The 17,572-nt window shown below is 42.0% G+C and overlaps 1 protein-coding gene and 1 pseudogene across 1 annotated transcript; one reads left to right on the top strand and one right to left on the bottom strand.

Annotated features, from left to right (window-relative positions):
* Positions 1–907: 907 nt before the first annotated feature.
* Positions 908–11,056, top strand: TREML1 (triggering receptor expressed on myeloid cells like 1). The gene is made up of 6 exons (XM_043964097.1): positions 908–977; positions 1,457–1,786; positions 6,952–7,075; positions 9,461–9,546; positions 10,210–10,262; positions 10,656–11,056. The coding sequence occupies exons 1-6, from the start codon at positions 935–937 to the stop codon at positions 10,929–10,931; spliced, it is 912 nt and encodes a 303-aa protein (XP_043820032.1). The 5' UTR covers positions 908–934; the 3' UTR covers positions 10,932–11,056.
* Positions 11,057–16,281: 5,225 nt separating this feature from the next.
* LOC122754987 lies at positions 16,282–17,412 on the bottom strand (annotated as a pseudogene).
* Between the last annotated feature and the right edge of the window lie 160 nt (positions 17,413–17,572).

Genomic DNA, 17,572 nt, shown 5'->3' with positions numbered 1-17,572 from the left:
TTTATTGATTATATACTATGCTCCAATGACCGTGCAGGGCACTGGAGGTACAAAGACAGAAGCAAGGTAGTCTGGAGTTCTCAAAGAAGCTTCCATTTCACTGCAGGTTTGGTGGGATGGGCAGGGGAGGGAATGCTACAACATGTACATTGATAAGTAATTACAAGATGGGATTTGAGAGTTGATAATAACCGTGGAAATCAAGAACACCTCATAGAGTGGGTGGAATTTGAGCAGAATTTTGAAGGGTGATAACAGCTCCAAGAGGTGGAGGTGAGGAAAGACATCATTCTTGCCATAGAATGTGAAAAGTCACCAAGGCGGGAAATGAAATGTGATACAGTATAGGAAAAGCAATTGGGTCAACATGGCTAGAATATGGAATGAAGGAGAGTAATGTACAATGAACCAAGAAAGGTAGACTGGAGCTAGATTGTGAAGGGCTTTAAATGCCAGATGGAAGTTTGTATTTGATCTTAGAAACAATAGGGAGCCACTGGGGGCTTCTTGAGTAGGGGAGCAACATGGTCAGACTTGTGCTTTAGGAATATCAATTTGACAAGATGGCCTGGCAATGCTAGAAGTGGAGAAAAAAGGGAGGCTATTACAAGAGTCCAGGTAGGAGGTGATGAAGGCCTGAACTAGTATAGTCTCAGAAATGATGTGGGAGTAGAATTGATGAGAGTTAGCAAACTGATATGGCACCTTCTCCACTCCTGCCCCCATTTCAAGTCGATGGAAATGCCTATCAGCCTCTTGCCTCTTCTCTTTGCTATAGTCTACTGAGCTGCCCTTACTTTGGTCACTGGGAGACCCATGTGACTGCACCCTGAGGAAGCATTTCCTGCATCTGGGAGGGCCCTTTATCATTCCCTGGACTGAGTCTCTGAGCTGTGGTGTTCCCTGGACGGCAGAGCTTCCAGCCTGTCCCACTATGGGCTTCACCCCACTCTTACTCTTTCTCCTGGGTATGACAGGTAAGTCCCAAAGAAGACTGATAATTCTCTCAATGGAAGGGGTACCTTCTAGGTCCTGGGCACTGAGATACCCCCTTGGGACTGTTTGACACTGAGGCTATAGGAAGCCCTCTGTTCCCTTTTATCTCCTTAGATCAGGGGTTCTTAATATGGGGCCCTTGAAGCAGATTTCAGGGGAACCATGAAGTTAGATGGGGAAAATTATCTCTTCATTTTAATATAATTGTTTTCCTTTGTAATCCTCTATATTTTATTTTATGCATTTAAAAACACTATTCTAAGAATGGATCTCTCACACACAACACATAACTCCTGCATTAGATATCTCTAATGTCCCTTCCAATCATAGTCTGTGATCCATTCAACCTCCTTAAGAAGGGAGGATAGACCAATATTGTATTCCCCTATTACCATCGTGACTGTGGGTACCAGCTACACATGCACCACCTGCCACACCATGCCTTCTCTTTCTTCCCCAGGTTGTATTGCTGAAGGTGTTCCCAAAGTCATAAATGCCACAGCTGGAGAGCCAATCTCCCTGAAGTGTCACTATGCCCTAGAGGATGTCCGGGCCCGAAAAGTGTGGTGTCAATTCTTGACCACAGGGTGCCAACCCCTTGTCACCTCAGTCGTGGACAGGAGAACCCCAGGCAGTGAAAAGGCCCACCTCACTGACCTGGGAGAAGGTTTACTAGAAGTGGTGATAGATGAAGTGCAGCTGGAGGATGCTGGCAAATACGGCTGTATGGTGGAGACAACCACAGGGCTCCAGATTCTGCACACGTTCATTCTGAAAGTATCCCCTGCAGGTGAGTATTGGGGAGAAACCTTTAGTTCAGTAACCAGGACTCTTGAATCCCAGCAAAGTCCCTCTCTGAGGGTGCCTTCCAAGAGCGAGCCACAGGAAGATGACATTAATATCCTTTCCTGTCTCTCTATGGGGAGGAAGCTGCTTTGGATGGTGAGGCCAAGATAAGTTGTCTGTCTCCTGACGAGGGCCCTACCATTCCTGACTTTTAGCTGGGTTCCCAGTCATCTGAACACAAGAAAATGGGCTCTCCTCCCCAGCCTCTCCCCTCAAACCCAACCCCCCTTCACATCCTTCCTCTATTCGGTCAAAATTTTCAACATAGCACAATTTTTCTTTTTAAATTCAGTAATTCTTTTTAAAAAGCAGCATTATATAGTATACTGAGCACCTGCTCTGGAGTGAGATGGCCTGGCTTTAAATCCTTACTCTGCTATTTACTGCTTGGTGACCTTGAAAGTCATTTTACTTTTCTAGGCCTCAGTTTTCTTATCTACAAAATAGAGTTGGGTTAGGTGACCTCTGAGGTCCCTTCTAAGCCTTGATTCTGAGACCCTCATTTAATCTTTTTTTATTATTATTTTGCTTTGTTTTGGTGAGGCAATTGGGATTAAGTGACTTGCCCAGGGTCACACAGCTAGTAAGTGTTAAGTGTCTGAGGCCGGATTTGAACTCAGGTCGTCCTGAATCCAGGGCCGGTGCTTTATCCACTGCGCCACCTAGCTGCCCCATTTCATCTTCTTTTAATCTTAGGTGGCCTAGTGTAGTTGACAGAGAATTGCCCTTGAACCCAGGAAGAGCTGGGTTCAAGGCTCGCCTCTGACACATGCTTACTGAGTGACCCTGGGCAAATCAACTCTCAGTGCTCTAGGTCAGAGGTAGCAAACATGCTGGCTGCAAGGGTGCTATGCAAACCACTTTAAAATGTAAATGGAAAATATTTAAGAAAATGAATCAAAATACAATCAAAATACATAATATTGAATTTTAAGACTAAGTCAATATGCTACCCAAAGGGAGCCTTATGTATGTATCGCTGGTCCCCATTTCTGTGTGTTCTAGGCACCTCTATGAAACTATAAGGGAAAAGAACAAATATTTATATAGTGCCTACTGTGGGCTAAGTGCTATGCAAAGTGTTTGACAAATATTATCCCAGATGATCTTCACAACGACTCAGAGAGTAAGGTGCTGGAAATATCATCATTTTATAGTTGAGAAACTGAGGCAAATAGAGCTTAAGTGACTTAGTTCCTTTACCTGCACTGATAGAGGAAGGAAGTTCCCAATGCCAATGAAACCATAGGTTCTTTAATTTTTATTAATATCAGGGGATAAAGACTGGACCTCACTTTATATCTTTTGTTTTCACATCCCCTTCCCCTCTGATTATATTCCTATCCCCACTGCTAGCCAGGGAGTCTTTCCATATGGCAAAGAAAAATAAAGATAAATAACACAATTCAGCAAAACCAACCACCACATCAACCATGTCTGACAGTATTTTCAGTAGTCCATACCTGTAGTCCCCCACCTGTGCAAAGAAAGGAGGGATATAAATTTTCCCAACTCATCTCTAGGGCCAAGTTTGAAGTGCTAGTTTTAATTGTTTTTTTTTCTTTAAAATGTACAACTTCATCTTTTAGAAATGAATTTGTGTGTATTTGTGTAGGATCTATGTGTACATAAAGGTCATGATGAATTCAGAATCTGAAAAAAATGCTGAATTGGCAAATCCTCAGTAAATTGTCCTTGAGGCAGCCAAATGGTGAAGAGTGGATTCCACTGGACGTGGAATCAGGAAGACTAGTTCAAATCTGGCCTCAGACACTTACTAGCTGTGTGACCCTGGGCAAGTCACTTAACTTTGCCTCAGTTTCCTCATCTGTAAAATGAACTGGAGAATGAAATGGCAAATCATTCCAGTATCTCTGCTGAGAAAAGCCTAAATGGAGTCATGAAGAGTTGGACATGACTGAAACAATTTAACAACAATAAAGAAGTGTCCTGCATATAGACAGGAAATATTGAAATCACACATATTTTTATGGTGGAATCAGGTTGGATCAAGAACTAGGTGGGTGGGGTCTGGAGGTTAGGCTGCTGTTGGGTACATTTAGTGTGCCCTCCATTCTCAGGGGGAGGGGCAGTGTAGAGTGGAGACAAATGTGGTATATTTCATAGGACTGAAGATGAATAGAATTCAGTATCCTGGGGAAAAGGGCTAGGATTATGGGTTTGGGAACCCTAAGGGTGGAGATCAAGAGACAAGGTGGTTGAAACTTTAGGATTAGAAGGGGAGGGGTATTAGAATATATTCAGTTTATATTATTGTTTTTGTAAGTTTTTCAAATCTTATTTGCTGCTCTGAGCCCTCTTTGCTAAAAGGGAAGAGAGATCACTAGCATCTACTTAAGGCTAAGACCCCCAAAAGACAGTGCGTTCCATTGGAAATGGCAATGGTTCGAGAGGCACAGGACCTGGATTCAAATTCTTATGTCTCCTTAACCATGCTAGACCTCAGTTTCCTCAAGGGTAAAATGAAAAGATTCAACTAGTGCTTAGCCTTTGAGGTGTCTTACAGCTCTCAATTTATCATTCTAAGAACTGAGATATTGTTGAAGAGGAAGGTTGGAGAGAAAGTGGGCATCTTCTCTGTAGAATTTGGTACATAGATAGACTGGTTATGGTCACAGGGGTTTCCAGAATTTATGCCATGGGCATGGGAGAGGATTCTTGTATTTTTAAAAACTTCTTAGAAATGAAATAAACATGTTGTTCAGTTGTGCCCAACTCTTCATGACTCCAGGGACCATACTGTCCCTGGGATTTTCTTGGCAAGGATACTAGAATGTTTCACCATTTTCTTCTTCAGTGGATTAAGGCAAACAGAGGTTAAGTGACTTGCTCAGGGTCACACATCTAGTAAGTATCTAAAGTCATATTTGAATTCAGGTCTTCCTGGCTCCAGGTCCAGTGCTCTGAGCTAGAAGGCCATTTAGCTGCCCCTAAAATGAACATGACCACCCCATAAAACTGTTCGTATGATGTAGGGACTTGGGAGAACAAACCATTTTCCTTTCTCTGAATATTGTTTTTTTATCTGTAAAATAAGGAAGTTAGGTTTAGGTGACATCTAAGATTTCTTAAAATTTGAGCATTCTACGATTTCATTGTCATAAATTTGACTACTTTCCATTCTTGCCTTATCCATCCCTCTTCCTTAATATTCTAGGGTTTTGTGCCTCAGTCTGTTGAGGACACTGCTTCCTTCCCCCACCAGAGCTCACAGTCTCTTTTCTGACTCCAGAAAAAGAGATGGCAATATTATAATGAGGATCATCATAGATTTAGAGCTCAAATTTCAACTCCTTATTTTACAGATAAGAAAACTGAGGCACACAGTAGGTCTCAAAGTTGAAGTTTGATCTGACTCCTAAAACCACACTTTTCTTACTTCACTAACAATTCAGGTTGAACTTCTATGGGGTGGGGGTGGGGGAAGAGGGATTGGGAATAAGGCGAAGAGCAGCCCAAGGTAGCCTCAATTAGATTCCAACATGTGGAATAGAGACTTGATTGATGTATTTTTAAATTCTTTGGGTATTGTGTCTATCTTTTATGTGATGTATCTGTATATCTAAGTGATATTTAAGTTCACTGATCCACATATACATGCAAAATTAGCATGACATAATGAATAAAGAGCTAGGCTCAAAGTTAAAAGAATTGTTTTCAAGCCCCACCTTGAACACATCCTCACTGTGTAACTCTGGAAAAGTCACTTACCTCTCAGTGTCCCAGGTAAGTCTTTAAGGCTCTAAGTTGTAGGCAGTTGCAGATCTCCATCAGTGGAAGGGGGTTCCTGACCCAGAGTTTCCTATACCATGAAATTACAAGCCTAGTACAAAATCTAAATCTGTTTTATCTGACGAATGTGTGTGCATGTGCTGGTGTCAAGTGTCCAGACTTATGACTCTATCAATATATAGGATTCCCAGTCAGGCAACTGCTTTTACTAATGTAGGTATATATATATATGTATACATGCATATATGTGTGCAAATAGGTATACATGTGCACTGTGTATATACACATATGTATATGTGTGCATATTTATATATGTATGTGCATGTATAGAGTAGATATACACATATACCCTATATTGTGTGTATTTGTATACTATATATGTGTACATACATGAATTCCTGTATAGATATGCATATATGTATATATACAGAATTGCCCCTAAATCCACAGGTTACAGAATGTTTGCTGATCTTTATGGGTAGAAAAAATTTTCTTCTTAGGCATTAAGGATCCTATTGAAATCACAGATCTGGACCACCTCCTCTCTCCCTCCTATACGCACACACACACTCAATAAAAGAGCTTTGTTATAGTCAATAACAGGCCTTAGCTGCAGTTTTCATTCAACAAAATTTTAAATGATAATATTTTTCATAGGCTTTTTGTTCTCACTGGACACACTGCCAACCATGTGATAATTCAGCCCTGCTCAAGCTATCCTCATCTTCTTATCCAGCTTCCCCACCTCTGAATTTACCATCTTTCTACCTGCCCACCTCTGTCCTTATCATCTCCATTTTCTCATAGTCATACCTGGGATAAGGCAACTGGAGCTTTGTCCCAGGGCATGATAATTTAGAGTATTTAGATATCCTTTTGCAGTCCACCAACAGCAGCTAAATCAACTGAGCCTAGCATTTCATTAACAGAGTAATTGCCTCAATTAGGAATACCTCAGATTTTGAATTTCAGCTCCACCACAGCCCAACCCTGTCCATCACCTCCATTCCTATCCTGTCCTCTCCAGTAGCATGAGGAATCCCCAGCAGCCTATGGAGGCTTATATACCAGCATCTCCTCCTACCGACTCAATTGAATTTGTCTTTAAAAGTCCGACTGAGAATGTTTTATACATCTCACCTAAGGCACAAGATTTGCTAGTTATAGTTCTGTACCTTCCGACCTTAAACCTTACTATTTCCTTAATTCTGAATTCCCTACCTCACTACCTCCCCATTTCCCCACCATTGGCCCCCCCAGACCTGTTCAGGTTGTAGGGTCCTCATATATTCAATGGATGTTTCTAACTAGCTAACCAAGTTCCCCTCTTTTTTTGGGGGGGGGGTGTCTCTTCAGTGTCAAGGAAGGATAAGGAAGACAAAGAAGACTATTTGGGAGAAACCTTGACTTTGGCTACTGTGGGATATACTGCAAGCAGCCTGAGCTTCAGCTCCGTGAAGCCCAACCAAGAAGACTGGAGGTACCACTGTGTGCTAGGCTAGATTCTGGGAATGCAAAGACAAAGAATGAGACACTCCAGACCCTCAAGGAGCTTACATTATACCAGGGTCTAGAGTCTATTCTATGGACAGAATTAATACAAAATAGTTAAACATAAGGTAGTTAAGGAGAGAATGCACTAACTTCAGGGGGAGTGCAGGAGAGAGATCAAGAAAGTCTTCCTATAGAAGGTGGTGGTTAAGCTGCATCCTGAAGGAAGGAAGGGATTCTGTAAGGCAAAGGCAAAGGAAGGCATGCACTCCAGGCAAAGGAGTGTAGTCTATATAAATCCTATATAAAGAACGGTTCAGAGAGAATAGAGATGGAATAGTGTGTTGAGTAGCAGAGAAAGCCAATTGGGCTGAACAGTAGAGTGTGGAAAAGGGAGTGATTGATGATGGTGGTGGTGGTGGTGGTGATGACAAACAACTAGAATTATAATAATAAAAACCACCCACCATGTACCAGGCACTGTATAAATATAATCACATTTGACCACAACAACCCTGTGAGGTAGGTGCTATTATAATCCCCACTTTACTGATGAGCAAACTGAGGCAAGCAGAGGTTAAATGACTTGCCCAGGGACCTGCTAGTAAGTGTCTGAGGCTGGATTTGACCTCAGGTCTTCCTGCTTCTCCCATTGTATCACTTAGCTGTCTACTACAGTAAGATACAATAAGTAATGTATAATGAGATTGGAAGGATAGGCGGGGACAAGGTTGTGAAGGGCTTTAAAAGTGAAATATATATTTTATCATATAGCCAAGAGTTAATAAGCCACTGGAGCTAATTGAGTAGGGAACGGACATGGTTGGATCTGCTCTTAAGAAAAAAATCACTTTAGCAGCTAAATATAGGGTGAATTAGAGTGTTGAGAGATTTAAAAGAGGGAGATCAATTAAGAGGCTATCACAATCAGAGGTGTGCAGAAGCCAGCTCATACAGGCTGTAGAGAGAACCAACTGTTAAGTTTTCAGTGTGAGCATCTGTGCCTCAGAAATTGGCAAAAGTGACAAATCACGGCTTGATTTATCATTTTGTTGGTTGTCTAGACTTAAGAAAGTAATGGAGAAAATGTTATAAAGCAGATTAAACTTAAAAGTCTGTTTCTTGCAACTATTTTCTTTCTTGAGAGGTGGTTGTTAACAATTTCAATAGTCTCAACAAAAGATGATGGGGGAGGGGCAGCTAGGTGGCGCAATGGATAAAGCACCAACCCTGGATTCAGGAGGACCTGAGTTTAAATCTGACCTCAGACACTTGACACTTACTAGCTGTGACCCTGGGCAAGTCACTTAACTCTCATTGCCCCAAGAAAAAAACAAAAGAACTGGCCTTCCAGCCAGGAAGACCAGGGGCCAAAAGATGATGGGGGGGGGGGGGCGGGGAGGGCACTTAAAGTAAGTGGTGGCTGGGTGAATAGAAAGATAATGAGTTCAATTTTGGTTGTTTCTGGTTTGAAATGACCAGACTATCCAATCTGAGCTGGTGTCCAGGGAGTAAAGCTTGCTAAAACAATGGGATGGTAGAAGATGTGGAATGGCTGAGTCATACAGTAACCATGTCCCTTGTTCCCTAAAGACCCAATAAATTTTTTTTAAAAGAGACATCATTCTCTCCTGGGGCTAAATCTGGTAGATCAGACTGAGACAGATGCCCTTCTCCCAGTTGACTAATGAATACAAAGAAGTGTTGATGAAGTCAACAATTCAGCTAAGAAACATTGATAAAGCACCTACTATGTACCAGATTCTGAACTAATTGTTGGGGATACAAAGAAAGGCATAAGATAGTCCCTATTCTCAAGGAATCCACAACATGCAAACAACTATGTACAAAAATGCTATCTACAGGATAAAGTGTAGGTAGCCAACAGAAAGAAGACATGAGAATTAAAGAGTGGGGGTGTGAGGAAAGGCTTCCTTTTGGACTTTTAGGTGGGATTTGACAGAAACCAGGGGAGCTGAGAGGCTGAGATGAGGAAGAAGAGTATTCCAAGCATGGGGAAAAGACAGGGGAAATGCCAGGAGTTAGGAGATGGAGCTTCTTGTTTGAGAAACGGCAAAGGCCAATGTCACTGGATTAAAAAGAACACAGGGGCTATAAAGTATAAGAAGCCTCAAAAACCCCTCAATCTGGAGACTCTGTGAATGTCCCAAGGTACAACCTTCCTTCTCACCCACCTCTTTGTTGAGTTCTAAGCTACCACTAAGAGCCCTCCAAAGACTCCCCTATCGTCTTTGTCTTGCAGAAGTCACTGATATTAGAGGGAGGGCTTCCCCTAGCCCCCCACACCCACCCCAGTTCATCTCTTCCCACCATTAGATTCAAAGGCTGAACTCACCATATTCTTGTCCTTTAGCATTCCCTTGGTCTGGGGTTCTGTGCTTCTCCTGAGCCTACTACTTGTGGCTGCTGTGGTATTGGCTGTGATAGCTGCAAAGAGGGGTAAGTGACTGCCCATCTTTATTTCATTCTGACCTTACTAATTCATTAGTTATCTTCCCCAGACAAATACAGACCAGGCCTCTAGGTGGGCCTTCGCTCCTCTCCATCATCAGAAAGCTGCCCAACTGGGCTTTTTTCTTTATGTCCCCCATTCTATGATGTACAGAACTTTTGGAGGGGTGGGGAGCAGAAAATTTGAGAGAGGGTGGTGATAGGACTAAGGGTTGGTCAACAAGTGGAGTAGGTGGGGCAGCTAGGTAGCAGTGGATAAAGCACTGGCCCTGGATTCAGGAGTACCTGAGTTCAAATCCGGCCTCAAACACTTAACACTTACTAGCTGTGTGACCCTGGGCAAGTCACTTAACCCTCATTGCCCTGCAAAAAAGAAAAAAACCAAAAAACCAAAAACAAGTAGAGTAGGTAAAGTTGAAGGAGGGGGGTGGAAGAGGGAATGAGGGGGGGTTAAAGGAAAAGGATTGATAGATGTGAGGAAGGTTGTGGAAGGGCTGGGAAAAAAGGATTGGGGTGGTCAGTGATATAGGCTTGGGGAAGGAGTTTATAGAGGGTAAAGGGATTGGGGTTTGAGGGATTTTGAGTGGATCTGAAAGAAAGGGTTCATAGTCCAGGACCAGGAGAAAAATGTGTAATTATCTGTCCTGCCAGGGGGCAAGCTGGACATTTGTGGGCGATCCCAAAGCAGTGAAGCACCAGCCTTGGTAAGAGGCCCCTCTGCAGCCACAGCACCACGTGTTCCCTATGGCCCTACCATTGAGTGAAACCAGGAGCTAGGAGAGTGAAGAAAGGACCTGGTGTGCAGGACTCACCAGTACCATACCCAAATTCACAGGCTTGGGCAATGATTATCTGCTCTGTTCCGGTTCAATCCCACCCCCAGGCAGCTGTTATGCACCAACACCCCTCCCCAATATTATATCCTGTCTACTTCCCAAGGCCTAGAAGGGGTAGCATGCAATTTGATTGACCAAAAGGGATGAGGTGCTCCTGGCTATATCTCCAAGACTAATCCAGTCTTGGTATCCCCTTTCACTCCCACGTGTGGGATAGGTGAAAAACTGTATAATTTTTCTCTCTGTCTACTGCCATTACAGGATGCCAGCGTGCCTGAAGAAACTTCAAATGTGCCTTATGTCAAGCTGGAGACCCCACCCTCCTTAGACAACACTACCTACACCAACCTCCCTCTAGGTCCTCCAACAGGAAAGCCACCACCTCCCCCTCCCCCGACTGAATCAGAGCCCCAGGTCCATTTCAGCTCTAAGCCTGTGACATATGCGACTGTGATCTTCCCCCCAGGGACTGAGGCTGGAGAGGTCCCCACTCACCCTACTCAGGAACAAACTGACCTCCAAAACCCACCAATCTAATTCATTACCCATCCTCACTCCACCATGAAAGTATGTGCATAGGAGTGTCATTCCTGTTGTCTGGCTCTGTCCACCTCATATCATAGAACCAAAGAATATTTAGAACTCAGAGATCTTGCTTCCCTGTTAAAATGTAAGCTCCTTGAGGGGAGGCCATATCTTTATATTCCCAGTTCAATGCCTGGCATATAGTACAGGCTTAATAAATTCTTGTTGATCATCTATTCTGATCCCCTCATTTCAGAAACAGGAAAATTCAGGCCCAGAGATGACTGGTGACCCACAGAAATGCCTTTCTATAGTGCTTTGATTCCAAAAACTTTTTCCTCACAACAACGCTGTGAGGTAGGTAACACAGGATTTTTTATTATTACATGGGGAAACTGAAGCTGGGAGAAGCTCAGAACTTTGAGTAAAAGACCCAAATTTGATTCCTAGTCAAGTAACTTACAATGAGTAGCATAGCTCTCCAGTGTCTGTGCTGGGGATCAGACTCAAGTCTCCTCACCACAAGTCTAACGTTCCTTACACTGAACTCTTCTGCACCATTCCAGTGCTTCCTTTGATGTCTGTGTGCAAAGAAGTAGCTGATCTAAGACTGAGTAAAACAGAATTGAATGTAAATCTGTGGCTGTCCTAAGACCACTTGGCACACACCAAAAAGAAACAGAAATGACTGCGGAATTATCTGCTACTCTGGATCATCCCTTTACATTAGCATGAGTTGGATAATCTCTTCAAAGTAGGCCAAGCGAATCCTCATGTTGTTAGGACATTTGTTTATTTGTTCATTCAACAATTATTAAGTTTCTATGTCCTCTGGAACCCTGATTTGGTGACTGTCATCACGGCAACTTTTTTTTGTAGAAATAGGTATCTACTATTCAGCGGTGAAGGGGCTGAAAGGCCTCCTTACCCAAATTATCTCCCTTCATTAGCTTGGAATGCCTACTAGTAAAGTCATTCATGAGCTTTACCAGAAAAGAGGACAGCATCCTCAGAAGGCAGCAAATTAACTGACCAGATGTGTCAGTAGACTTTTTGGGTCTGAGACTAAAAGCAAAGGTAAATATCAGTGAAGAGATCATGGTATCAAGCCCTGGGTATGGAGTGTTAGCATGAACCCTGGCGATATGGTGAGTGTAGGGTGACAAACTGAATGAAGGCAGCAACTGATAGAGGTAGACCCAATTCATTGAACCTAGACTTTACTTGCCTGTGCTGACTGATGATATGCTACTAGGACCATGTCTTTATTCTTGGTAAAATTTAGAATGAGTTATAAACAGAAAAGAATCCAGTTTTGTGAGGCCTTGAAAATGAGGTGATTACTAAGAGCTAGGACAAGTTTATTTTAAAAAGTTATGCCAGGGGCAGCTAGGTGGCACAGTGGATAAAGCACCAGCCCTGGATGCAGGAGGACCTGAGTTCAAATCCACCCTCAGACACTTGACACTTACTAGCTGTGTGACCCTGGGCAAGTCACTTCGCCCTCATTGCCCTGCAAAAAAAAAAAAAAAAAGTTATGCCAGCGTACTCCATTTCCTTTTTAAAGAGGGTAACCCATACTAGTTGATCATGGAACTGAGCCTAATTCTCTTTGTCCTCCCCAGAGACTAAAGTAGTGCAAGGAGGGGGAGGGGAGGATTATGCTTCCCATATAGTAGAATAATATCTGAATATTTGTGATTATACCTTCTGAAGTAAACATTTATGTGTAAAAGCTAACCTGTTAGTGTCGAAATGGAACTAGGGTTCAATGGGATTGTAGGGGCCTAATCTCTACAACTGAGGGAATACCATTGGTGGGGGATAGAGCCATTTGCAGAGGGTATAGACACTTCCCCAACCCCCTTCAAGGGTGTCAGGGAATTCTGGGGTAGAAATAAAAGGTAACATAGCTAACCTCTTCAGGCACCAGGGGCCAGGGTGTTACATATGGGGAGTTGTCTAGATATGTAACCTGGGATCCTCTAGGTGGGAATACCCATATCACCCATGTTACAGCGGGGGAAAGGTTTTGGCATTTTTTTATGTAAACAAGTTTATGAGAGCCATTCTTTTTTTCAATTTTATTCAATTTTGTTTTCAGCTCTAAATTCTCTCTCCTCTCCCGCACTTTGAGAAGTCAAAAAAAACCCAAATCTATTGCAAATATGTATAGTCAAGCAAAACAAATTCCCTCATTAGCCATGTCAAGGAAATGAAAAGAAAAAGGGGAAAGGGAAGGGAAGGGGAGGGGGAGGGAGAGGGAAAGGAAAAAAATGAGGAAGGGGAAAGGGAAGAAAGGAGGCTTCAATTTGCACTGAGTCCATCAGTTCTCTCTCTGGACATAGAAAGCAACTGTGGTTGTTCATTATAGTGGTCAGAGTCCCTAAGTGTTTCAAAGTGTTTATCTTTACAATATTGTTGCTATTGTATAAATTGGTTCTACTCACTCCACTTAGTATCTGAAACCTTCTCCATCATTTCACCACAACTGTATTCCTTCACCTTCACGTAGAAAAAAATTGTTCAGCTATTCTCCAATTGATGAGTACTCCCTCAATTTCCACAAAAAGAGATACATAGATATCTGTGTTCTAATGGTTCATTTTCCCTGTTCTTTGATCTTGCTTGGGTATAGACCCAGTATGGATAATGCTAGGTCAAAGGGTATATATAATTTCATAACTTTTAGAGCATAGTTCCAAATTGTTTTCCAGAATGGCTGGACCAGTTCACAGATCCAAGAGTACATTAATATACCTGTTTTCCTATAGCCTCCCCAGCATTTGTCATTCTCCTTTTCTGTTACTTCTGTCAATATGATGGGTGTGAGGTGGCATCTTAGAGTTGTTTTATGTGCATTTCTCTAGTAATTAGTGATTTTGAGCATTTTTTCATAGCTGGGCAGGTTAGTGGCACCACAAAGAGAGTGATGGGCCTGGAGTAGGGAAAACTCATCTTCCTGAGTTCAAATCAGGCTTCAGACACTTACTAGCTGTGTGACCTGGGCAAGTTTGCCTCAGTTTCCTCATCTGTAAAATGAACTGAAGAAGGAAATGGCAAACTACTCCAGTATTTTTTGCCAAGAATACCCCAAATGGGGTCACAAAGACTGAGACATGACTGAAAAACATCTTAATGACAACAGTGATAGTTTGAATTTCTTCTGAAAACTGCCTAGTCATATACTTTGATTATTGATCAATTTGGGAAACAGAGCCATTCTCTAATGAATATATGGCTAAAGAATATAAACAAGCAGTTCTCAAAGGAAGAAATACAATTTATCAATAACCACAGAGTGGTCAACCTTTCCAATAATTAGCGAAACGCAAATTAAGTCAACTCTGCACCAATAACTTATAAACATCAAAATGGCAATGATAGTAAAAGATTATAAAATTTAATGCTCAGTATGAACCATGGCCCAGGTAGCATGGGGTTCTGGGCCAAATCTTGGGGGAAGTTCTCCGAATCATTCTTTGATTTAGTTTTCCCTCATTTAGGGTATCCTCTGAGAAGTCTCAAAGTAGAGCTCAAATATCATCACTGTCTTGGTCTCCAATCTTGTGTGTAAAAGGGTCCTCAGCTCCAGGCAAAAGTACTCAAGGTACTTTTGATACATGACATATATAAAACTACATTCTGTGTTCAGAAAAGAAAAATCATAGGAACCCATGAAAAATTTCCATAATTCCTTTCCCTCTTAGATGATGACCATCTTTCCCCAGGCCTATATAGTACTCTAGACCCAGTACCAGTTCGTGGTTTTCATTCACTTTGGAAGGGAAAAAAGTTTGGGTTGCTAGCTAAGCAATCTTCAACATTCTGGTGAGAACCTATCTCAACCTAGGAATTCAGGCAGGTATCCAACCTTTAGGATGTTATGGCTTAAGACTACTTCCATAAGAGAAATGCATCTGGGATTACTAGAGAGGTAGTGTCCCTGGATCTTCAATGTCAGAATGTCACAGTAATAGCAAAGGGCAAAATTCAAGTTTCGGTTTTCTCCCATATTACTTCCTCCTTGATCCAATTTCAAAGAAGGAGGAGGGACACATGCATCCCATTCTCTCTCCATGAGTCTAGTACTACTGAGGAATTCTTTCCCTCTTTAGAAGGCTGAATTCTAGGATCCTTTTATTTCTCCAAGAGAACAGTGATACCCAGGAACTCATCTTTCTTTCTCCAGAAGGAAACCTCCACACTGACTTTTCCTAGAAGGCTTGTTTCTGGAGTTTTTCTGTCAGGAATTGCCCCCTTCCTCTCTACAGGAGGCTGGAGTTCAGGAATACCTACCACTTAGACCATGTAGTTCTCTCCATTGCTGCCATGTTGTTGAAAGCATCCATGCCTTTGCTACTTCCTCTCCAGGGCTTAATCCAGGAACCAGAGACCAAGAACTTGAGGTCTAGGAACTCACAGGCCACATGGGAGCAACCTGTGCCTTTGCCCCATGGCAGCCATTCACAATCCCCAACAACCACCATTTCCACCCCTAGGCCCAGATCTACCCTTAGATCTGCTTATTGATGATCTGTTCTCTGAAAAGGAAAAAGGCAAAAAGGGCAAAGTCACCAAAATGCCAAATGTGAAATGAAGGCTCTCTTCTACAGACTAGCAAAAGGAGGCTGGTCTTCCCACAATAGTTCTTCAAGCAATAATCTGAGCCATCTAGTTCAACTGCAATCGATCCATAATGAATCCAAAAATGACTCAAAAGGGTTGTCTATACACTTCATAGGGAGAAATAAGCAAAGTCCAAAACAAATTCTCATTACCTTCTAAGTTAATGAAAGTTGAGAATTCCCCTAATTGTGGGAAATCAGGAATACTGTCACATTGCTGGTGAATTTGTGAATTGGTTCTTTCTTTTCAGAAAGAAACTCAGAATTATATAATAATTTATTAAAAAACATCAATTCCCTTGGAACTGGTGATATCAGCACTACAATTATGATCTGAAGTTATTAATAGGAAAAAACCTGATTCATCTGTGCAAAAATGTTCTTAGAAGATCCAATATGATTGTAATAAAGTGGGAAAGAGACTGTCTGATTGACAGGAATAATTAAACAAATTTTAATAAATGTGCTGTAAGAAATAAACATGAAGACTACAAAGAAATACAAAAACGTACATGAAATGACATAGAGTGGAAAAAGCACAACAATTAAAAAAACCCAAAAGTCCTATATAGTACAAAAAGAAAGTTCAGAAAGGGTTACAGAAACAAATAATAGTTTTTTTACTATCTTTTTTATTTCTGAAGACACAATACAACTTTATTAAAGGATTTAGCCATCACACATACAATTTACACAGACACCCCACATCTGATAACAAAGCTGGAGCTTTACTCTCAGCTGCATCTATTTGTTAGGTCCAAAGGTGGGACCCATTACTGAATCTTCTTTCGGGTAGTAGAATAGGGAACATACTGTTCAGGAGCGCCACTCAGGTTGAATTTGTGGTTCTTCCAAATGAACTTATGTATGAGCAGTTGGCGGGACAGTTGTTGGAGGGTCATCAGTCATGCAAGTGGAGCCAACGATGACATTCAGGGGGCACCATGCTTCCATCCACACCCCAGAATGTGTTTTTGCCATTCATTTCAGTGGTGTAGATAACCCGTCGATGTAGACCAAAAAACTGTCTGTTGTCTTCATAGTGATGTGGGATGGAATTTGGGTCAAATTAATAGTGAGTCGTCCCAAAACAATTACAAGACTCAGTGACTCAGTTTCCCAAGTTTTATTGCAATACTGTGGGTGACCACAGGGAGAGAACCAGAATATTGGAAAGGTATCTCTCAAATAGTGAAAGAAAAGACAGTTATATTTATAGTATAGATAAATTGATTATCAGTCTCATTATAATAATCTCCACCTTGGGGAGGTACAGGGGAGGACCTGTCCTACTCATTATAATATTCTCCATCTAGGGGTGTTACAAGGGAGGGCTTATCCTAATTTGGAGTTCCTGGAGGTCCTAAGCCAACCCCCGAGGCGGGTACCTTTTTCAGTGGAGGTGTGTTTTGGGGGTTTACAGGTCATAAGGTGAATCTGGGGACAAATTTGGCCTTTTCTGCGCATGTCTCTCTGATTCCCATGGCTAGTTTCAAAATATAATCATTTTTTATTAGAATTTCTACAGGTTGTCTTTTTCCTTTATTGTTATTTTGACCTGACCCCTTCTGGTCTGTTATGGATGTTGATCACTATGGGTACAAGAACCTAACATAAGTTATCCATTAACTGGGATCTGAATCCCTTTTAGAGCTAGTATCTATATTAGAGCTTGGGTCTTAGGTTTTTCTATTAACCCTTTTTTGCCTCCTATATCAATGGTATTTGTTTCCATATTTGTCTTCACCCACTAACGTGCCAACCCTCACATCGTTTACCCTGAAGAGCTGGAGCACTTGGCCAAAGATGCCTCCATGCCCACTCACCAGCCTGAGCCCCCGGCCCAGCACCCGAAGGTACTCCATCTAGCACTTACCTTCGCCTCCTCCTCACTGGAAGCCCTGGTGCACTCTGAAAAACTGGTTTTCTTGTTTTGTTTTTGTTTGTTTGTTTGTTCTTTTTGTTTGTTTTGCAGGGCATGAGGATTAAGTGACTTGCCCAGGGTCACATAGCTAGTGAATGTCA

This window comes from Dromiciops gliroides, chromosome 4, assembly GCF_019393635.1.
Source record: "Dromiciops gliroides isolate mDroGli1 chromosome 4, mDroGli1.pri, whole genome shotgun sequence".
In the NCBI taxonomy this organism is placed as follows: Eukaryota; Metazoa; Chordata; class Mammalia; order Microbiotheria; family Microbiotheriidae; genus Dromiciops; species Dromiciops gliroides.
The sequence above is the reverse complement of the archived record's forward strand: the minus strand, read 5'-3'. Positions and strand labels throughout refer to the sequence as shown.

Coding starts and splice junctions, on each gene's coding strand:
- TREML1 (XM_043964097.1), top strand. CDS start 935: ATGGGCTTCACCCCACTCTTACTCTTTCTCCTGGGTATGACAG. Junction 978..1,456: donor CTTTCTCCTGGGTATGACAG/GTAAGTCCCAAA, acceptor TTTCTTCCCCAG/GTTGTATTGCTGAAGGTGTT. Junction 1,787..6,951: donor TCTGAAAGTATCCCCTGCAG/GTGAGTATTGGG, acceptor GTGTCTCTTCAG/TGTCAAGGAAGGATAAGGAA.